A 23,484-nucleotide genomic window follows, 5' to 3' on the forward strand; every position below is an offset into this window, starting at 1 on the left:
CCATGCTCTAGGATTTCTCCACAGTTATCTCAGAGTAGTCATATCTCATACATGGTGGTTGATTTCCAAGAGAAATATCCTAAGAGCATGTGTTTCAAGAGTGTGGAAGCTGGACTCAGGTAGTTAAGGGCTATGCCTGGCATAGGATCACTTCTGTATTGGTCAGAATAGTCATAGGGCCCACCTAGATTGGAAGGAATAGAGAGACACCAACCACCAATCAGTGTCATAGACAGGGTCATGTTTCAGAAGAACATGTTGATGACATATATTATTGCTGCCATCTTTGGAAAAATACAGTTGGTCAGACATTCATTGTCTTTAATTTTTTTCCTCAGTACTTAAGTCATATTTAGTTTCACCTGTAGCTGGTTCCCAATCTTTTGTGGCTATTTTAAATACTGTTTAGCATGTAATAATTGTCTAATTGACTTTCCTCTTTTATTTGAATTATAGGATTTTTTTTAAATTTTTTTTTTTTTTTTTGAGAGAGAGAGCACGAGTGGGGGAGAGGCAGAGAGAGAGAGGGACAGAGGACCTGAAGTAGGTTCTGCACTGACAGCAATGAGCCCAGTGTGGGGCTTGAACTCACAAACCGTGAGGTCATGACTTGGGCTGAAGTTGGACACTCTATTGACTGTGCCACCCAGGTGCCACTTGAATTATAGGATTTTTTTTAATTTTATTTTTCATTTTTTAAAATTTACATCCAAATTATTTAGCATATAGTGCAACAATGATTTCAGGAGTAGATTCTTTAGTGCCCCTTACCCATTTAGTCCATCCCCCCTCCCACAACCCCCCCCCAGTAACCCTCTGTTTGTTCTCCAGAGTCTTTTATGTTTTGTTCCCCTCCCTGTTTTTATATTATTTTTGTTTCCCTTCCCTTATCTTCATCTGTTTTGTCTCTTAAAGTCCTCATATGAGTGAAGTCATATGATGTTTGTCTTTCTCTGACTGACTAATTTCACTTAGCATAATACCTACCAGTTCCATCCACTGAGATTATGTGAGATCAGTTGCAAATGGCAAGATTTCATTCTTTTTGATTGCCGAGTAATACTCCATTGTATATATATATATACCACATCTTCTTTATCCATTCATCCATTGATGGACATTTGGGCTCTTTCCATACTTTGGCTACTGTTGATATTGTTGCTGTAAACATGGGGGTGCATGTGTCCCTTTGAAACAGCACACCTGTATCCTGTGGATAAATGCCTAGTAGTGCAATTGCTGGGTCATAGGGTAGTTCGGTTTTTAGTTTTTTGAGGAACCTCCATACCGTGTTCCCGAATGGCTGCACCAGCTTGCATTCCCAGAATTATAGGATTTTTATTTTAAACATAGGAAGTGTTTTGAGTTGTCATTGGCTGTTTAATCTTACCAGTGATCTGTAGGATATTGTTACTGATCTCTAAAATAAGGCCAATTTTTAAAGCAAAGCTTTGTCAATTCTACCATGAAACTATAGGCTTTAATAGCACTGTTTTGTGGGATCCCCCCCCCGCCCCCACAAATCCTAACAGTGTGATTGTGTCACTTTAAAATTGAGCACTAGGTGGCAGTATAATATTTAGATTATCAATTTGTTCATAAATTTGACCTTGTACATTGTTTATAGTCCGCAAAGTATTAGGTTAGTAAGCTGCTGTAATAGCTGCTAAAACATGAAATTGGTTATGACTTTTATAAATTAGGATTTCAAATAGGTAGTGTTTAGATCTAGTGGTATCATTTCTAGTAAAAGCCACTTTTTATGTACCATTTAAAACTGAATTCTTTCATTGTTCTTAGAAGGAATGTAAGGAAACAACCAGAAAATAGTATAGGTAGATTTGAATGAGAAAAATGAGTCAATTTGACCTGTCTTTCCTAAAGTTATTCTGGATATTGTTTATACAGTGATTCTGAAGGATGAATGTACGAATGTGCATTAAGAATCAGCTGTTCAGGGGCACCTGGGTGGCTCAGGTCATGATCTCACGGTTCATGAGTTTGAGCCCCACATCAGGCTCTCTGCTGTCAGCACAGAGCCTGCTTCAGATCCTCTGTCCCCCTCTCTCTGCCCCTCCCCTGCTCTCTCTCCTTCTCTGTCTCAAAAACAAATAAATAAATATTTATTTATTTATTTATTTATTTATTTATTTATTTATTTAATGAAATTTATTGACAAATTGGTTTCCATACAACACCCAGTGCTCATCCCAAAAGGTGCCCTCCTCAATACCCATCACCCACCCTCGCACCCTCCATCAACCCTCAGTTCTCGGTTTTTAACAGTCTCTTATGCTTTGGCTGTCTCCCACTCTAACCTCTTTTTTTTTTTTTTCCTTCCCCTCCCCCATGGGTTCCTGGTAAGTTTCTCAGGATCCACATAAGAGTGAAACCATATGGTATCTGTCTTTCTCTGTATGGCTTATTTCACTTAGCATCACACTCTCCAGTTCCATCCACGTTGCTACAAAAGGCCATATTTCATTTTTTCTCATAGCCACGTAATATTCCATTGTGTATATAAACCACAATTTCTTTATCCATTCATCAGTTGATGGACATTTAGGCTCTTTCCATAATTTGGCTATTGTTGAGAGTGCTGCTATGAACATTGGGGTACAAGTGGCCCTATGCATCAGTACTCCTGTATCCCTTGGATAAATTCCTAGCAGTGCTATTGCTGGGTCATAGGGTAGGTCTATTTTTAATTTTCTGAGGAACCTCCACACTGCTTTCCAGAGTGGCTGCACCAATTTGCATTCCCACCAACAGTGCAAGAGGGTTCCCGTTTCTCCACATCCTCTCCAGCATCTATAGTCTCCTGATTTGTTCATTTTGGCCACTCTGACTGGCGTGAGGTGATACCTGAGTGTGGTTTTGATTTGTATTTCCCTGATAAGGAGCGACGCTGAACATCTTTTCATGTGCCTGTTGGCCATCCGGATGTCTTCTTTAGAGAAGTGTTTATTCATGTTTTCTGCCCATTTCTTCACTGGGTTATTTGTTTTTCGGGTGTGGAGTTTGGTGAGCTCTTTATAGATTTTGGATACTAGCCCTTTGTCCGATATGTCATTTGCGAATATCTTTTCCCATTCCGTTGGTTGCCTTTTAGTTTTGTTGGTTGTTTCCTTTGCTGTGCAAAACAAATAAATATTTAAAAAAAAAAAAAAAAAAAAAGAATCAACTCTAAAGATTCCAGACCCCATTTGTAGAAATTCTAGCATATTAAGAAACACAAATCTGTACTATTAACTTTATAGTTTACCATATTTTTTATACATCTTCTGTACTTTTAGAGTTTTCATATTTCATGTCTCCAGACCTAGACTGCATAGCCTGTAGAGCAGATATCTTATGTATGTCTATGTATGTCCATAGCTCCTAGCGTAACTAGGGGCCCTCGATTCCAGGCTCCGCTCTACTGAGCCGAGCCTGGAATCGAGGGCCCCTAGTTACGCTAGGAGCTATGGATGTAACTATGAGCTATGTAAGTAACTGTAACCAACTTATATAATTTCTCTAAGCCTGACTTTCTTCACGTGTAAAAATAAGTCATCTCCCTGCCCCAAAACAGGGAGCAGGTACCATACATCTTAGAATTGTTAGGAATTGTTAAGAATCAAATGAAATAATGTATAAAATATATAGTATGATTTCAGTATGAGATTTCAGTGATACATTTTTTGTGGGTGCAAGTACTCCTTTTTTCTTGTGGAAAAGTAGGCGATTCTAAGTCTGAGATGCCATTCTTCATAACAGGTCACTTGCAAAATGTATTTGAGTGGGTCTAGCATAGTGAATGCTCTTCAGCCATATCATTTTAAAGATTACTGGATTAGCATCTTTAAATTTGCATTAGTGATGGTGCGCCTGAGTGGCTCACTCGGTTGAGTGTCCGGCTTTGGCTCAGGTCATGATCTCATGACTCAGCTCATGAGTTGGAGCCTGGAGCCTGCTTCATATTCTGTGTCTCTCTCTTCCCTGCTCATGCTCGCACTCTCTCTCTCTCTCTCTTTCTCAAAAATAAACGTTAAAAAGAATTTTTTTTAAATAAAAAAAATAAATTTGCATTAGTGTTTCCTAAAGGAAATATTCAGGCTTAATATGTTTAAGCTATATTTTAAAATTAAGGAATATTCACTTTCAAATTCTTGCTTTAGCATCTCTTATAAGCCATCAGAGACCACCTTCTTACCTAATTTAGAATTTTTAATTAATTCAATTATTATTATTATTATTACTATTATTTTTAGAGACCGTGTGAGCAGGGGAGAAGGGCAGAGGGGGAGAGAGAATCTCAAGTAGGCTCCATGCTCAGCACGGAGCCCAGCATGGGGCTTGATCCCACAACCCTGGGATCCTGACCTGAGCTAAAATCAAGAGGCAAGACGCTCAACTGACTGAGCTACCCAGGCATCCCTAGAATTTTTAATGTAGATGTTACTTTAAGCATCAGAGAATTACTAACTTTACTCAGTTTACACAGCTACCCTTTGAGTGACACTGATGCTTTGAGTACTTAGGTAATTAGCTGAATATTCCACATCTAGTAAGTGACAGAGTGGTTCAAATCCAGGTCTGTAGGACTTAGCAGGCCTGTTTCTGTTAAAGCAGCGTGCTGGGCAGGGAGAGTTAAAGAAGTATCAGATGCTGTAAGCAAGCTCTGGAGCAACTCTGGCTAGCGCATGAAAGGGAGGAGGGTGCGTTAATACAACATAGCATGGTAAAAGCTCTATTACAGATCTTCCAAGTTTGGTAAGAACACAAAGGAAGGAAGCAGTGATTTCCTGGGGAAATTACTGTTGAATTTACATTGAAACATGACCATTAAGCATGAGTAAAGGTTTATGGAGGGAAGGTCATTCCAAGTGGAGGGAAAAAGAAACATGTGTCTTAGGATAGAGGCCTGAAAGTACTGGTATGTGAATGACTCATATTATTGTGACTAAGGTTAGGATGCATCTTCATGAGAGCTGCGGGTCTCTAGCTTAGATGCCGCTGCAAACCTGCCTGTATTTGAGGAAAAGCAAGATGTATTGACATACTCAGGGATGGAATTTACAATGCATTTTGCATTTTCCTTTACAAATGATTCTCCAAATGGTAATTATACTCTCAACTTGTACAGTTTGTGTTTGTTTTTTAAGGGCCTAAATGTCATGAGTAAAGTACGCTTTTATGGGCTGGTCTGGGAAATTAACCATGATGTGGGTTGTTTCTAAGGGATAATTCATTTTGAGTTCTTAGTTTACATTTGGGGAAAATAAACTGTGATTTAGAGACTGGCTATAGTATTAATGGTATTTCTTTTTAAAGTATCTGTTGATCAGACTTCTCTTGAAAATTATCTTTAATCCAGGCTTTCTGATAAGAATGTTTAGTAACACTAAACCAAAAATCAGGATTCTTTGAAATATCATAAGAAGGAATGGTTAGAAAGGGGTAAATGACTGAAGAAGGTGTGAAAGCTAAAGATGCATTTCAGTTTCAGCATTAGATTTAACAAATGTAATGTGTTGACTTAAACAATTTTCCACAGTACCTTAGTATTTTTTTAAGTTAAAAACTCCCAATTTGGGGGGCGCCTGGGGTGGCTCAGTCAGTTAAGCGTCCGCCTTCAGCTAACGTCATGATCTCACAGTTTGTGAGTTCAAGCCCCTCGTCGGGCTCTGTGCTGACAGCTTAGAGCCTGGAGCCTGCTTCAGATTCTGTCTCCTTTTCTCTCTGCCCCTCCCCCACTTGTTCGTGTTCTCTCTGTCTCTCTCTGTCTCTCTCTCTCAAAAATTAATAAATGTAAAACTTTCTGAGGGTTGAAAAAAAATTTTTTTAACTCCAATTTGGGGTGCATGGGTGTCTCCCTTGGTTAAGTATCTGGTTTTGGCTCAGCTCATGATCTCACAGTTTGTGAGGGGTTTGAACCCCGTGTCGGGCTCAGTGCTGACAGCTCAGAGCCTGGAGTCTGTTTCAGATTCTGTGTTTCCCTCTCTCTCTGCCCCTCCCCTCCTCACACTCTGTCTCTCTCTCTCTGTCTCTGTCTCTCTCTCTCTCTCTCTCCAAAATAAATAAATATGAAAAAAAATAATTAAAAAAAAACTCCATGCTTAGGGTTTGTCCACCTTGAGTACTGCATTTTGATTATTGAACTTTTAGAGTTGGCATGTTTTGAAAAATTTTGTAGTTCCAGACAAAATGGTTTTAGATAAATCTAGCCTATGTCCACAAGTAACTTGCAGACTATTGTTCTAAGACTCCTACTTCTGAATTTTCTACTGGTTGTATACCAAAATGCTTAAGTAAGATTATTTTCCAGAAAGATGGCAGAAAGAATTGAAATTTGGGGTAATTCTAATACTCTTTTTTAAAATACCTTTATTAATTTAAGTTTACAATAAGAAACAAAAACGTTTTGAATCTAGGTCAGGCCTAGAAAATCAGACTCTCCAATATTGGCTTCCTGGCTGTTTTTAACGTTTATTTATTTTTGGGACAGAGAGAGACAGAGCATGAACGGGGGAGGGGCAGAGAGAGAGGGAGACACAGAATCGGAAACAGGCTCCAGGCTCTGAGCCATCAGCCCAGAGCCCGACGCGGGGCTCGAACCCCCGGACCGGGAGATCGTGACCTGGCTGAAGTCAGACGCTTAACCGATTGCGCCACCCAGGCGCCCCCCTGGCTGTTTTTAGTATGTTGCAGTATTCCCCTGCAGTGTTTAGACTGCTACTATGAGCCATTCTAGGTTTTTCTCTTGTTTTGCTTTTTGTTTTGTTTTGTTTTGTTTTAAATTTTAGAGTGCTTGAGTAGGGGATAGAGGGAAAAGGAGCCCTAAGCAGACTCCATGGTCAGTGCAGAGCCTGATTAGGGGCTCGATCCCACAACCCTGGGATCATGGCCTGAGCTGAAATCAACCAACTGAGCCACGTAGGTGCCCCAAGCCATTCTGGTTTTAATGTTGTACTACAAAATACCTCTGGTTGGATTTGTAGTTTATAACTTGCTTGGTTAGGAGCTTATATATCTGTCTTTGTGTACTGTTTCCTTTAGAGTATAAGGCAAAGTATACTGGTTCTACTGGACATTCTTTCTCCTCTCCTTTCTCTCATAGCTAACCCATTATTCCTTGTAGTAGTAGAGGCCACTGATCGTCCCCCTCTTTCTTTAGTAATAGAATCCCTATGTTTTAACTGGGCATGTTGCTGCCCAACTGGACTGTATTTCCCAGCTTCCCTTGTAGCCAGGTATGACCATGTGATCTAACCAGTGGATTGTACATAAAACGGGTATGTACAACTCTAGATCCTGCCATAAGGAAGTGCCTCCTCTTTCTCCTTTCCACTGGCTAGAATGCAGACATGATAAAGGGAACCACCAACAGCCATATTAGGCTGGAAAATGCTCATCATGATGAAGCTGGCTTATTAAAAAGATAGGAGGAGCCTGGGTCACACTAGTCTATGACTATTAACTATGGACTGTTAATGTGAGAAAGTTATAGCCTGTTTTAAGTCACTATTATTTTTGCTTTAATTACAAACCTGCCTGTATCCTTCCTAATAAATTTGTAGAGTCATACTGGGAATTTATTTTATTTGGGTCATATCTTAACTGCTAGGGACTGTGGGTACGCAGAGAGACTGAGAATTACTGGTAGTGGTGGATTGGAAGGTTTTCCAACATGACCACCACCACTGGACATGGATTGACATGTTCTTTTGTACAGGAGTACAGGATGAATAGGCACAAAAGTCCACATGGAGCTTCTAAAGACAGATTATTACAATGAAGAGGAGCAGTGATCCAGCGGACTGAACAAAATTCTCCTGATGTAGCTCGCTAGAAGGAAGTTATGGAAAATAAATGATTTTTTGTGATCAGTGAAATAAAGTTTCCATAATATTTCTATTAAATGTTGTCAGAGGAGTGCCTGGATGGCTCAGTCGGTTGAGCACCTGACTCTGAATTTCAGCTCAGGTCATGATCTCATGGTTTGTGGGATTGAGCCCCTGTGTTGGGCTCCACACTGACAGGGCGGAGCCTGCTTGGGATTCTCTCTCCCTCTCTCTCTGCCCCTCCCTTGCACATGTGTGCTTGCTCGCTCTCTCTCATAAATAAGTTTTTAAAAATGTCAGAAAGAAATAAGATAGCACAAGGAAACAAACACAATAAAACTGTTTGAGATAGTGATTAGCTGACAACATTCTAGGAAATTGGATCAGTAAAGCAGAGAAGAAACCTGAGACTATAAAGAGTGAATGAGAAAGTGGTAAACACAAGATAGCCATTATGGTTCTACTTGAAGATCCAGGTGAATATTGTAAAGTATTAAAGGTACAATAGAAGAAAACGTTACATTGTACCGGAAGACCCTTAGGGTTGCAAGTCAAGAATCCACACACCAGTGGGGAATGTATCTTTTAAACATTTAAAAAATGTTATTAGTCAAGACTTGCAAATACCCAGCCAGTAAAATTAACTCTGATTCCTTGGTTTGTTGTGTGGCAGAAAAAGGAAGTCCTAGAGCAATCTTTTTTTTTTTTTTATGAATTTATACATAAATCCCACAAAATACAGTGCTTAATTCGATTTGCTAATTGTCATGTGGAAGAACATTGATGATTATTTGCTAATAATTCTGGTTCTTCTCTTCTGAGCTACATGGTACATTTATGTTTCCATCCCCTCCAGAGTTAAGCATCACTCCTTGACTGGCTTTGGCCAAGGACATGTGAGTGGAAATGTTACTATTGGAAAGTATATATAAGTCAGTGCATAACTTAATACATATCCTTCCCCCTAGCATGTCTCAAGTGGCAGGAATTCTATCATCTTGAATAAGGATGGCATAGAAAGCTGTCCTACCCCTATATAGACATGTGGTATGAATAAGAAAAAAATCTTCATTTTAAGCCGCAAACCTTCTGAAATTACTTATTACTCCAGAGTAACTTAATTTATCTTAACACATAAGTACTAGAAGAATAATAACCCACAAACAACTATGGCTCGCTTTTATAATGTAAAAAGATAGTACTTAAGAAATGCTATGGTTTGCTAAGATGACAGACATTTAATGAACTCAACACATTCTTAATAATATAAGACACTCTGCATTGGAGTAGAATGATGTTTTAATAGATGACTTTCAGTTCACCTGTTACTTTTCTGCATAATGTTGAAATATTGGAGACATTTCTGTTTTAAATCAAAGGCATTGTTTTGAGAGTTCTGACAAGCGCTTTAGATATAATATAGAAATGGGAGTTAAACATTGGAAGGGGAACAAGTTCTTTGCCACTGATGAGATTCTATATCTAGAATATTCAGATCAAATTTTAAAAATTAATAGTCTATTAAAAGTGGCTGAATATAAGCATATAAAATATTACAGCAATTACTAGTTAGAAAATGAGATTTTTTAACAGAAAAAAATTAGATCTAGTCATAAATGTGACATACATATAATCTAAAAGATGAGTTTGAGAAAGAGTATATATATTCCCTTGTCCAAGAAGATTGTTATTCACAAAATCATGGATAGGTTTGGTGTGACTTAATTCAAAATCAACAGTATTATGGTGGGAGCGAATTTTTATTTTTAATTTATTGAGGTCTAATTGCATGCAGTAAAATGCACAGATCCCAGATACACAGTTTGCATTTTGACATCTTGACACTGCATATACTGGTATAATCACACTAATCAAGGTGTTTAGACCATTTCCTTCCATTCTCAGAAGTTCCCATATGTTTCTTTCTAATCTGTTACCTCTGCCCCCCACCCCCAGCCCAGTAGCAACCACTGTACTGATTTCTATTTTCAGAGATTATTTTGCCTGTTTTTGGGCTTCCTATAAAAATTTTTATTTATTTATTTGTTTTGAAAGAGACAGAGACAGCATGTGAGCAGGGGAGGGGCAAAAAGGCAAAGAGAAAAAATCCCAAGCAGGCTCCCCCTACATGGGGCTCAAATTCATGAAACTATAAGATCATAACTTGAGCAGAAACTAAGAGTCAGACGCTTAACCAGCTTAGCCACCCTGGCGCCCCTGAACTTCCTATAACTAGAATTATATAGTAGTTATTTTTTATTTTTTATTATTTTTTTTAGTAGTTGACTTTTTTCGGGCTCAGCATATAGTTTTTGAATGCATTTACATCACTGCATGTATCAGTAGTTTATTTGTGGAGGATATCCCATTGTATACATTTTCCTGTTAACACACATTTGGGTTGTTTCCAGTTTTTAGCTAATATGAGTAATGCTGCTGTGAAGATTCTTGTATGAGACTTTCTGTCTCGTGCTCATTTTACAAAAATTAGTGTTTGGTTGAGAACGTAACTGGTAAAAATTTCTATGTTTTTCCTGTTTGTGGAACATTAAAGGATATGGGAGGTTGTGTGTGTGTGTGTGTGTGTGTGTGTGTGTGTGTGTATTGGCAGGCTTCTTTGCTGAAGGTTGATTATACACTTACCCTTGAAAAAACTGTATTGCAGTTTCCTTCCAGAGCATCTTTTAAAATGCTGCCTCATTTAGGTTTCTTCAAATGAAAATCCTTTATGCACTCTGATTTTTCTGAATGGTCTGCCCTATTTTGTTACTCATGCACTTAATCTGGTGCTCTAGTTATAGTTTCATGATGTGCTATTTGAGTTATTTTGGAAATTTTATTTCTTATAAATGCTATGTTTTGAGCAGTAAAATATAAAAAGAGGGAATGTCTCTTAGCACAAATCACAGATTGTTGAATGAGTCATGTAGATTGTTCCCACGTATGTGGAAAAATTACATCACTACCCGGTTCTGGCTTTTCTATTTATAATGTCCTAGGCCAACTCCCGCCACCCCCCTTTTTTCCCTAATCCATCTTGTCTTTCTAAAGGCAGTGCAAAGCAACCAATAAAAGAGACTCTTGGTAGGTTTTTGGGGGGCCAAAAGGAAAATGGTATGAAATAAAGTATTAGCCAAGATGTTTCATCTTTAGATTTCTAGAGAGACTTAAAAAGATGTGAGCATACCTACCTGCCTTTTCATATACCATGTTCTCTTCATTCATTCATTAAACAAATTAATGATGACATTTGAGTTTTTATTTGAACTTAGATTTTTGCAAGTAACTCCAGATATAAAGGCCATAGTTTTTTGTTATGTGCATGTTTGTGTATTTTTGTTTTTTGACTAGGAAAGTTAGATACACTTTTTTTTTCTTGAAAACATAGTGTGTGGAGACATCATAGTATCCCTTTAATTGTCAGATGCTATTAAAGGGGCTGACCTGTTTAAACAATCTTGTTTTGGTGTTTATGATGTGGATTTGGTGAACAGAGCTTTTCATGGAACAGGTACAATATGATCTAATTTTAATTTAAGGAAAAAACATACACATGAATTAAAAAGGCAGAAAGTATATATACCAAAATATTTACAGTGGCTTTCCCTAGTGTTGAGAATACAGGTAGTTTTGTTTTGCATACACACACACACACACACACACACACACACATACACACACACACACACACACACATTTGTAAGCAGGCATTATTATAATTCTGTTATGAAAAGGAAGAAAAGTCAGTCTTTTTAAATTGGTCTCTGAGATACAGGCCTTGTTTAGTTAGTATTGCAGTGAGACTTCAGTCCATTATTACAGGTTTTGTTACTTTCAGGTAAGTTTTTAAAATCTTAATTTATATAATTAGAATTGCTTCCCAAGTTTAGTGATGTTTATTTTTTTGAGAGGGAAGCAGAAAAATCCATCATGACAGTCCCATCCATTTAACCTTCTTTTTCTCTTATTTTGGGCCACCTGCTCAATCTCTCATCTCCTGAAGTTGCCTTATAAACTGATCTGCCTGCTTCTGCTTTCCTTGGCCATTCTTACTACATACGGGTAGGGCAGATGGGGACCCTTCCTCTCATCTCAGTTCCTTTGTAACAGGAAATAGTCCAAGTGATATCTGGTTACTCCCAAGTGTTTTGAGTGTTCAAAGAAATATAAATTATTCCAGGACCATCAGGAATGATTCTGTTGCACATTTACCTCCTTCCTTAAATAAAGCAGTAAGATTGGATTAAGATTACTATACTTGGTTCATAAGCATTTTAATTAATGTACTACATAGACAGTAGTTCAGAGGATTTAGCAGAGTTTACGTTGAGTTCCTTCCTTCTTTTCTCTTTGCTGTCCTTCTGGTCATATACCTGTAGCGGAGCACTCTGCTACTTTTAAAGTCTCAAAAGGAGGGAGATGTCAGAAGATGTGTCAAACTATTTTCATTTTCCTAGTAGTAGATAGCTAATATCAGGCACTCACCTTGAACTTTTTAATCACTTTACATGCATGTGCTGTACCTGTTTTGGCTTATTTAATCCTTATGATCTTTAGACTGTGAGGTTATTAGGGAGATTTAAAGCTGAGAAATGCCATGATTTGTCGAAGGCTAAGTGGCAAATGGTACAGTCCGTGCTCGTAACCATTATATTAATTGACTGTCACCAGAAGCTCTTTTAATTGCTGAGTTAACTAATTTCTGCCATTTCTTTCTCCTTTCTCTTTAGGCAACAATGAAAATGGTCTGGTTCCTGCTCTCAGTTTTGTCACACTTGGGTGGAAAAGCTCGTGTTTTACAAATCCAGTATAGGACAGTCTTTGGGATCAGTTGCACATTTCCGTTCTAGTTGTGTCATCTTACACAAATTTTATTTCTAAAGTGGCAGTAAAAGTGGTACCTACCTTTATCAGGCTGGGAGGATTAAAAGAGAACATTTACACAGTGACTAGCGTGGGCAGCTGTTCAGTGGTAATAACTCTTGTCGCTGTGGAGATGTTATGAGCCACTGAGCATTCCCCCCAAAGCAGTGATCAACCAGATCTGTTCATATTTAGTTTCCTAGCGTGACCTATTTTACCACTGGCCCTTTGCTTAAAAAGAAAATACCTACCTGGCTTTCTTCTTACTAATTCTAGGCTTAACATTTTACTCTGTATAAATTATTTGGCCAGAAATATTTTTTTCATCTAGTAGTTACTAAAACATAAGTTTCAGCTTAGTTCTTTGCAAAACATTTCCCATGAAAGCTTAATAACTTTTTATATGAAACTGTGTGCATTAATACCATTGTGAAAAGTGCTTTCTGGTTTTTTCTATGTCCCTTGCAAATTTTGGTTTTGAATCACATTTATCTTTGTATCACATATGAATAGCTTTATTTTGCTGTGTGTGTTTATTTTGACTAATACTTTTTTCTTCCAAAAGTTAGAATATGACTAATCAAAGCATAATGTCTAAAAAGGGTTATTATTGGCCTGGCATCATAGTTTAAAGGAACGTAGGACAGATGTCTGAGACCTGATACTTAAGCTGGAGCCTGGATGTCCATGTTGAGATTTCCTAGGAATAAAAGCGCCTGAGTTGGGCATTAAAGAGTGTTCAGTAGATCCTATTTAGACTTGTGCTTGTATTTTTAGGTGACCGAGTTATTGACGTGGGGTCTGAATGGAGAACTTTCAGCAATGATAAAGCAACAAAAGATCCATCTCGAGTTGGAGACTCTCAGAATCCTCTACTGAGTGATGGAGATTTGTCAACCATGATTGGCAAGGTAATAAATCCGCTCAACAGGAAGTAGCAAGTATGGACTGACCAAAGACCTGGGGGTTTGGAAACGTTGCAAAAGTATCAGTCACTGCCCTGTGAGGAATCTTGACCTGAGAATGAGATTTACCAGTCATACTGTTGTGGAATGATTGTTCCCTTACACATATCTTCCACACACATCAAAATTAGTCTTTATATCTTAGGCCCTTATTTTCATGAAACACATTTTGCCCAAAAATTGAGTGTAGAATGATCTTTATGAGATCTTATTGATATGTTCCTTGAATATTATAAATGTCTTTTCTTTCCCCCCCACATTACCTAAGATAATTGTAGGTCAGCATAGCCTGTTTTCTAATATTGGTGAATTTATGACCTACCTAAATGACATATAAAGCTTCACATTCCTCATCAGTGAAGTGAGAATAAGAGTACTTCATAGAAACATTGAGGGTTACGTGGGAACGTATTGTAAAGTGTTTATAACAACATGTAGTGTGTATTCAGTAAATGGTAGCTGCTGCTATTAGATAAGGCAGTAGTGTAATCTGTCTGGCAACCTGGCTCTTTTTTGCTCTTTTATCTGAATTGGAAGTAGTGGGGGCAATATTCAAGGAAACTAATCAAGTGATGCTGTTTCAGAACTTCATCTACACCACTGCATAGTCTATTTTAAGAAAGTGTTCTGAAAAGGCAAGTTATTAATTATTTTTTCATGCTCTATAAAGTACATATAAAATTGAAAAGTGGTGTAGGCTTTGAAAAAAGCTGATAGTATCTTAAGTAGGTGATTTCTGCATTTGCTTTAGCCTTACAGGCTGAGTAAAAAGCATACTGAGGACATTTTAAAATCTAGGATCGCAACTAATGGACACTGTAACTTCTTTTAGTGTTTGTTTTTTAATAGGAAATACATGACTCATACACAAATGTAAAAAGAACACAATAAATTTTCTCTTGACCCCCAAACTCAGTTCCCACCACAATCCTCTTTCCCTGTCAAAAACAGGATAACCACTATCACTAGTTTTCTCCTGTATCCTTTGACCGTTGTTTATGCCTACCCTGCAGAAATTCTTAAGATGCTACATTTCTCATATACTGAATTTCTGTATGTATTTGGCAATATTTCTGGACATTCTGTTCTTTTCTCTGTCCTGGCCTAGTCAGTCACATGTCACACCACACTGTGTTAATATCTAGTAGTCTTAGTTTTCCCTCGTTGCTCTTCTTTCTTAGCGTTTTCTTCACTAGTCTTTTCCATTTAAAGGTTAGGATCGCTTTGTTAAAAAAAAGTTGGTATTTTCAGTGAGGTTTTGGTTAGACTTATTTGCAAGTTGACTTAGGGAAAGTAGACTTCTTCCTGTCCAGAAACATAGTATGCTTTTCCACTTCCTTAAGTCATGTGTGTCCTTCAGAGGATGTTTTCTTCATAAGGGTCTTGAATGTTTAAGTTGATTCCTAGATGTTTATCTTTTTTGTTGTTTTGTATTGGCGCTTTTGTTTTTCATTGTCTTCTGTTTGGTTATACATATGAAGGCTATTGATTTCTATTCATTTTGACCTTGCCTCTAACGAATTCTATTATTTTTAGCAGTTTTACAGTGATTTTGAGTGTTCTAAGTATACAAAAAGACTATCTGCAAATCGTTTACCACTTCCTTCTCAAATTAGTACTTCTAACTTTTCTCTTGCCTAATTTTAAAATAATTACACCAGTATAGTTAATATAATTTTTGTCTAATTACATTATGTAATTATAATTACATTATATTGGCTAGTTTTCCTAGTACAGGGATACCTTAGAGATGCTGCGGGTTTGATTCCAGACCACCACAGTAACACAAATATTCCAATAGAGAGAGTCAAATGCCTTTTTGTAGCTTCCCAGTACATATAAAATCATACTTAGGCTGTACTGTAGTCTATTAAGTATGCAGTAGCATTATGTAAAAAAAAAAAATGCATATAGCTTAATTTAAAAATACTGTATTGCTAATAACCATAATGTGAGCTTTCAGCAAGTTACCACCTTATTGCTGGTACAGGGTCTTGCCTCGATGTTGATGGTTTCTGAAGGGTAGGTGACTGAAATTTTTTTTAAAGTTTATTTATTGATTTTGAGAGAACACGCATGTGCATGTGTGAGCAGGGGAGGGGTAGAGAGGGAGAGAGTGAGAATCTCAAGTAGGCTCTGTGCTGTCAGTATAGAACCCAGTGTGAGGCTTGATCCCATGGCCGTGAGTGAGATCATGACCTGAGCAGAAATAAAAGAGTCAGACATTTAACGGAGCCACCCAGATGTCCTGGCAATTTCTTAAAATGAGACAGTAATGGGGGCGCCTGGGTGGCACAGTCGGTTGAGCGTCCGACTTCAGCCAGGTCACGATCTCGCGGTCCGGGAGTTCGAGCCCCGCATCAGGCTCTGGGCTGATGGCTCGGAGCCTGGAGCCTGTTTCCGATTCTGTGTCTCCCTCTCTCTCTGCCCCTCCCCCGTTCAAGCTCTGTCTCTCTCTGTCCCAAAAATAAATAAACGTTGAAAAAATAAATAAATAAATAAATAAATAAATAAATAAAAATAAAAAATGAGACAGTAATGAAGTTTGCTCTGTCAATTGACTATTCCTTTTCACAAGTGATTTCTCTGTAGCTTGTGATGCTGTTTGATAGTGTTTTACCCACAGTAGAACTTCTCTGAAAATTGGGAGTCAGTCCTCTCAAACCCTGCAGCTGCTTTATCAACTAAGTTTATGGAAGTCCTAGATGGCATCTTCTTCCAGTAGAAGGCTGTAAATCTGTTTGGTGTAGCCGTCTTCATGAATTCTCTTAGCTGGATCTTCTGGATAACTTGCTGCAGCTTCTACATCACCTGCTGCTTCACCTTGCACTTTCTGTAGTATAGACAGCTTCTTCTCCTTAAACCTCATGAACCAACCTCTGCTAGCTTCCAGATTTCTCCTGCAGCATCCTCACCTCTCTCCGCCTTTATAGAAAGGAATAGAGTTAGGGCCTTGCTCTGGATTAGGCTTTGGCTTAAGGGATTGTTGTGGCTGGTTTGACTTTCTGTGCAGACCTCTAAAACTTTCTCCACATTAGCAATACGGCTGTTGCGTTTTCTTATCATTGGTGTGTTCACTGGAGGAGCACTTTTAATTTTCTTCAAGAACTTTCCCTTTGCATTCACAACTTGGCTGTTTGGCACAAGAGGTCTGTCGTTTGGCCTGTCTCAGCTTTTGACATGCCTTCCTCACTACGCTTAACATTTCTAGCTTTTGATTTAAAACGAGAAACATAGGACTATTCCTTTGACTTGAACACGGAGAGGCCATTATGGGGTTATTAATTAGCCTGATTTCAGTATTGTGTCTCAGGGAATAGGGAGGCCTGAGGAGAGGGAGAAAGGTGGGGGGACCAGCTGCTCAGTGGCGCAGTGAGAACATGCAGATTTATTAAGTTTCCCGTCTTAGAAGTGTGCAGTTTGTGGAGTCCCAAAACAATTACGAGAGTAACATCAAAGATCACTGCACAGATCACCATAATGAATAAGTTTGAAATATTGCAAGAATGTGACATAGAGATCTGGAATCAGCAAATGCTGTTGGAAAAATGGTGCCAAGAGACTTGATCAATGTAGGGTTGCTACAAACCTTCAATTTGTTAACAACCACCACCACCACCACCCCAACAACAAAATACGGTCTCTGCTAAATGCAGTAAAGTGAAGCACAGTAAAACAGAGCATGCCCTTTTTCTCCATTAATCATTGTTCTGGCCTAAGCCTGGAGGAGTGATTTTCTAATAAGCACCACCCACTCATTTGTAGTATTTTGCGAGTTCTTCTCGAGAAATGGCTTTTGAATTTTGTTTGCCTGCCTTTATAGCACCTTTGGAGAAGATCCTTCAATTTTTCTCCTTAGGTCTGTTAATGTGACAGTTTGTGTTATTGGCTTCTCTCACAGATACTCATTTAAACCATCTTGACCTGGTATTTGTTCTACTAAGGAATAGGGAGGAGGCACAGGGTAGATTTCTTGGGCATATGGAGTCAGATCATGTAAGTTATGTTTTCTTAGAAATGTCTGTTCATTCTTTGAAAACTTTTTTGCATAAAGTTATAAAACTTTGTTTTACAGGGTACAGGAGCTGCAAGTTTTGATGAATTTGGCAATTCTAAGTACCAAAATCGGAGAACAATGAGTAGTTCTGATCGGGCAATGATGAATGCTTTCAAAGAAATCACTACTATGGCAGACAGAATCAACCTCCCTCGAAATATAGTTGTAAGTTCTTGTCTGTCTCCTTTAAGCCATTCTGGCATTGACTTAGCATAATTTAATGAACATATGAAATTTTGATATTGCAACTAATTAAATGGCCTAGAGTTAATTAAACTTCGTTTCTTTGCTTTAAAGGATCGAACAAATAATTTATTCAAGCAAGTGTATGAACAGAAGAGCCTGAAGGGAAGAGCTAATGATGCCATAGCTTCCGCTTGTCTCTATATTGCCTGTAGACAAGAAGGGGTTCCTAGGACATTTAAAGGTAAGTTTTTAGTTGCGGAGATAAAAATGTTTTCTATGTTAAAGTAACAGACCGAAGTCAGGGAGCTTTGACACTATGTAGCTGAGTCGTGTCTTCCTGGTTACCTCCAGTAGTCCATCTTTGTATCATTTCCAGACGCCTCCTTATTTTGTTCCTTGACAGAAGATCTTAGCCATGTTCTTTTCCAGCTGTTTTATTCATTCTAGTCCACGTAAGCTCCGTGTTCTTTGCTCGTGAGATCTTCTGACTGACTTCATCTTGTGGGCTTTGAGGCCTGGCTTCGTAGGCCAGAGTAAGCCTTTGTTACCAAGCGTGTACCCTTGATGCATGGAAAACCATTTCCACTCCTAGCACAGGTCTCTACAGGTGAGGGAATCAGGCCTTAGAAAACATTCTCGAGTTTTACAATTTGCACTTTTACACTTAAGCTGGAGGCTTTGGGAGAACTCGTATTTTTGTTCAGTTTGCAGTCATGAATACATGACAGCCTGTTGGCTGTGACGCTCACACTGACTTGCCCTCCAGAGTTCGTTTTAGCTTAAGATTTTCATTACCTTTCATTCATCAGTGAGTACTTTATGATGCGGCAGTGGTTTTTATCATCATCATCGTTTTTGTTATTACAACTAAAACGAAGGCTTTTGGTCTGAAAGTGTTTGGTAGTTTAGTATTTAGAATAACAGGGTCGAATATTTGATCCCATGTTATTATGCCTATAATCCCAGGGGTTGCATGTACATGTGACATTGGGTAGCTTGAGAAGTACTCTTTAGCTTTGAGGTTTTGTTTTATTTCCATGATAGACATACTTCTTATAACAGATTAATACATAAATATCAACAAAGTTTGGATTAGTAGAAGAAACTTGTTTGAATTGAAATTTCAGAGAAGTTAATATTTGGAGATATTAAGAACCTACATTTAACTTGTTTGAAAGACTTCTTTACAGCTAAAGTAAAAATGGTATGTTATATACCATGCATGTGTATATATATACATCATCTATACTATATATGAGTTTTGGGTGGACAGTATTATACATTTGACCCTTGAACAACACGAATTTGAACTGTGTGCATCCACTTATACACTGATTTTTTTTTATATAGTACTGTAGTTGCTCTTATAATATCCTTAATATTTTCTTTAGCTTACTTTATTATAAAAACAGTCTAGAATACGTACACGAAATCAATGTTGACTGTTATCGATAAGGCTTCCTGTCGATAATACACTATTGGTAGTTAAGTTTTGGGGGAATAAAGAGTTCTCTTGGAGCTGTGACTGTGCTGGGGGTTGGCACCCCCTAACCCGAGTTGTTCAGGGGTCAGCTGTAATTTGACGTCTGTAATCACTATGAAGTAATCACTAAAAGTCTAGTTACCATCCATCATCAGACAGTTGCCTCTCTTCACTTGTTTTGTCTACTCCCCAAGTCCTTTCTCCTCTGGTAATCGCCAGTGTGCTGTCTGTATCCATGAGTTTTTGTTTCATTTGTCTGTTTGTTTTGGTTTTTTTGGATTCCACTTACAAGGGAAATCATTTGTCTTTCTCGGGCTCATTTCACTTAGCATAATACCCCCTAGATCCATCCATGTTGTTGCAAATGACAAGATTTCATTCTATTTTTATGGCTGAGTAGTATCCATCGTGTTTATATAGCACCTCTTCATCCATCTCTCCACTGATGGACATTTGGATAGTTTCCATTTCTTGCCTTTTGTAAATAATGTTGCATTGAACATAGGGGTGCATATATCTTTTTGAATCAGTGTCTTAGTATTCTTTGTATGAATACCCAGAAGTGGAATAGCTGGATCATACGGTTTTTCTGTTCTTAGTGTTTTGAGGGGCTCCATAGTGCCACCAATTTACATTCCCACCAACAGTGCATGAGGGTTTCCTTTCCCCCACATCTTCTCCCCTAAGACTTGCTATTTCTTGTCTTTTTGAAAATAGCCATTCTGGGGGCGCCTGGGTGGCGCAGTTAAGCGTCCGACTTCAGCCAGGTCACGATCTCGCAGTCCGTGAGTTCGAGCCCCGCGTTGGGCTCTGGGCTGATGGCTCAGAGCCTGGAGCCTGTTTCCGATTCTGTGTCTCCCTCTCTCTCTGCCCCTCCCCCATTCATGCTCTGTCTCTCTCTGTCCCAAAAATAAATAAACGTTGAAAAAAAAATTAAAAAAAAAAAAAAAAAAAAAAAAGAAAATAGCCATTCTGACCAGCAAGTGCTGATATCTCATTGTGGTTTTGATTTGCATTTTCCTATGATTAGTGATGTCGAGCATCTTTTCATATGCCTGTTGGCCATCCACATGTTGTCTTTGGAAAAGTATCTATTCAGATCCCCTGCCCATTTTTTAATCAGGCCATTTAAAGCATAATTGCATTTTTGCAAATAGAATATATTTTATAATCAGAAATGATTTTTTAGTGAACCATATGACTTATGTGGATTTAAATTTTTTTTTTTTTTTCAGAAATATGTGCTGTGTCACGAATTTCTAAGAAAGAAATCGGTCGATGCTTTAAACTTATTTTGAAAGCTCTAGAAACCAGTGTGGATTTGATTACAACCGGGGACTTCATGTCCAGGTTTTGTTCCAACCTTTGTCTTCCTAAACAAGTACAGATGGCAGCTACACACATAGCCCGTAAAGCTGTGGAATTGGACTTGGTTCCTGGAAGGAGCCCGATATCTGTGGCGGCGGCAGCCATTTACATGGCCTCACAGGCCTCCGCTGAGAAGAGGACCCAAAAAGGTAGGATTCTTTCTCAGGAAGGGCAGTGATGAAACTGAAGTTTTAGTGTGTCATTGTATTTCCATTTTAGGTACAAAGCAGGTAAATATCCCAAACCCACATTTAAGAGGTAGTTTCTTAGAGTCAAAACTGACAAGCAAAATACTAGATTTTCTTAAGTGGCTCATAAACAAAAATATTTGTGGATACACATACATACTCTGTGTATGACATGCTTTGTTCCCATTCACTTTGAGTATTGAGTTTGTCCATTTTTCATTTCTAGAAGTTGTTTTTGTCCCACCTAAACATTATTTTGAATAGTTCTTTTTTTCCCTCAAAACATAACCAAAATTTTTTATATCTTGAGAGGTGGGGGCCATGCCTGTTTCCTGCTGTCCGGCGTGGCCCCCACAGCTCGGCACATGGGAAATTTGTGCTGATCGGCAGCTGTAACATTCCTCGAAGCCTCTTCTCTTTCTCCTTTCATATGTTACTCACTTTCTTAATGAAGATCCTGATAGAAGTAGTTCAGCCTTCTAAAGCCAGTTTTGAGTTTACTGTCATAGGGGAACTTTCAAACAGAAGTCCTAAGTGAATTTCTTTACAAGCATGTATTCATCAGTTACTTCTCTGATCCTCAAAAAGATGCATAAAGAAAAAGGAGCAGTCAGTTCAAAATTGAAAAGGTAGCGAAATTCCTTGCTGCAATGACTGTACTACCCTACTCAGAACAGCCTTTCGCCTCAGCTTAGGCCGTATGTTTCTATATTAATAAAAGTAATACATCACATAGAAGAATGATTAGAAGGAAGCCAACCATTGGTTATCCGTTCCCTTTGTCCTCCAGTCATATTTTTTAAGGAAATTTTGAGTCTTCTGGTAAAATTGAGAAGTTGAAGCGAAGCAGATTGTCCTTACCTTTATTCCTACTTGTAAAGTTTGTTCTAATCAACACAGAAATATTGATCTTGGCACTTTGTGCTGCTTGTGTTTTACATGAAGTTCTTTGTTTTTAAGGCCCCTTTCTTCCCTTCCCAGCGGCCGGTTGGCGTTCACTGGTATCTGTGTCTAGAGGATAAGAAACTTAAAATTAGCTCGTTGCACAGTGATGGCAGGCATCCACACTGAAAACTCGTAAAACCTTATGATTTGAACTGTGGAAAGGTTACGGTAAAATGAGTTTGTTTTAAAGCCTGTCTTTTAAAACTCCATTTTGTTTAAGTATTTATAACCCAATACTTGTCAAGTGGCAGTCCTCCGGGACTTTTTAATAAAAAGGAAGAAAGATGACAATGACTTTGAAGGGTAAACGTGGATCTACTGTGCACTAGAAATACTCGTGAGCTCCCTGTGCTCAGTGTTCTGTGTTTGCAAGAGTGGAAGCTTCCCATTGTGCTAGAACGTACAGCTGTATCAAGTAGCTGTGTACTATCTGAAGTACGAAGTAGACAGAAGAGGTTGTGGAACCATTTCTAGTACGATTCCCTTTTAGCTTGAACCTTTTAACCAGAGAACCTCTTAACAGAATTAACTAGAAGTTAATTAGAAGAGGAACTTTCAAAAATAGCAATGATGAAGTGAGTTTCTTCATAAGAATGTATTCATGGGTTACTCCCGGGATCCTCAGAAAGACTTCCTGTCTTTCTAGATACTAGATCCTATGGCTAGTATAATAGTTACCACTCATGGTGCTGTGCCCTGGGCATTGTTCCAATGTTTTACATCTAGTGAATCTTTTCCTACTACTATGACAGCCTTTGAGGTAATAAGGGCTCCTACCTCATTATTGTTACTAACTATAGCCCTCCATTCTGCCTCTTCGTATGGACTTCCATCGTCAGGTTTTAAAAATCAACATTTCCCGTTTTCTCACTGTGGCTTTTATATTACCGGATCTCACAAACTGGAGTGCAGGTAGTGGAAGGGAGATAGGATGGAAGTTATCCTTAATATGTTGATTTCCGTCTTTTAGAAATTGGAGATATTGCTGGTGTCGCTGATGTTACAATCAGACAGTCCTACAGGCTGATCTATCCTCGAGCTCCAGATCTGTTTCCTACAGACTTCAAATTTGACACCCCTGTGGACAAACTACCACAGCTGTAAATCGAGGCAGCTGATGTCAAACTCCTGTGAACACTGAACTCGGCCTGTTGTACATAGCCTATACCAAGTGCTGGATTGAGCCTTTCTTTAATAAGGAAAAACAAAAGACATGGTACGCATTCCAGGGCTAAATATTAATTGCTTGGCATTCTGTATGTATATACTAGTGAAACATATTTAATGATTTAAATTTCTTATTGAATTTGCTTTCTTTTGTAGCAACCTAGGAAACTGTATTTTGGAAGATATTTGAATTTATGTAATTCTTGAATAAAACGTTTTTCAAAACTAAAGTTTTTGTTATAATTACATGTTACATGTAATTTATAATATAATTACAAATAATGCATATCATTGCAGCTAATAAAGCTGATAGAGGTTCTTGTTTTGTTTTTTTCCATTTATAGATTTAGGTGTTTTTTTGTATAACAAAGTCAGAGGTTTGGGGAACCACTTTTGACATCAAGAACATCGGGGGGCCTGTGTGAATTATTAACTG

At 38.2% G+C, this 23,484-nt stretch overlaps 1 protein-coding gene across 1 annotated transcript in view; it reads left to right on the forward strand.

The window, feature by feature from the left end:
- The window catches only part of GTF2B (general transcription factor IIB), a 34,167-nt gene extending 10,889 nt beyond the window's left edge, over positions 1-23,278 (forward strand). Inside the window, exons 3-7 of the mRNA XM_047872234.1 lie at positions 13,467-13,600; positions 17,730-17,876; positions 18,009-18,138; positions 20,616-20,897; positions 22,852-23,278. Of these exons, the coding sequence (XP_047728190.1) occupies positions 13,467-13,600; positions 17,730-17,876; positions 18,009-18,138; positions 20,616-20,897; positions 22,852-22,985 (827 nt within the window). The 3' untranslated portion in view covers positions 22,986-23,278. The remainder of the gene's footprint in view (positions 1-13,466; positions 13,601-17,729; positions 17,877-18,008; positions 18,139-20,615; positions 20,898-22,851) is intronic.
- Positions 23,279-23,484: the final 206 nt, after the last annotated feature.

This window comes from Prionailurus viverrinus, chromosome C1 (genome assembly GCF_022837055.1).
Source record: "Prionailurus viverrinus isolate Anna chromosome C1, UM_Priviv_1.0, whole genome shotgun sequence".
Lineage (NCBI taxonomy): Eukaryota > Metazoa > Chordata > Mammalia > Carnivora > Felidae > Prionailurus > Prionailurus viverrinus.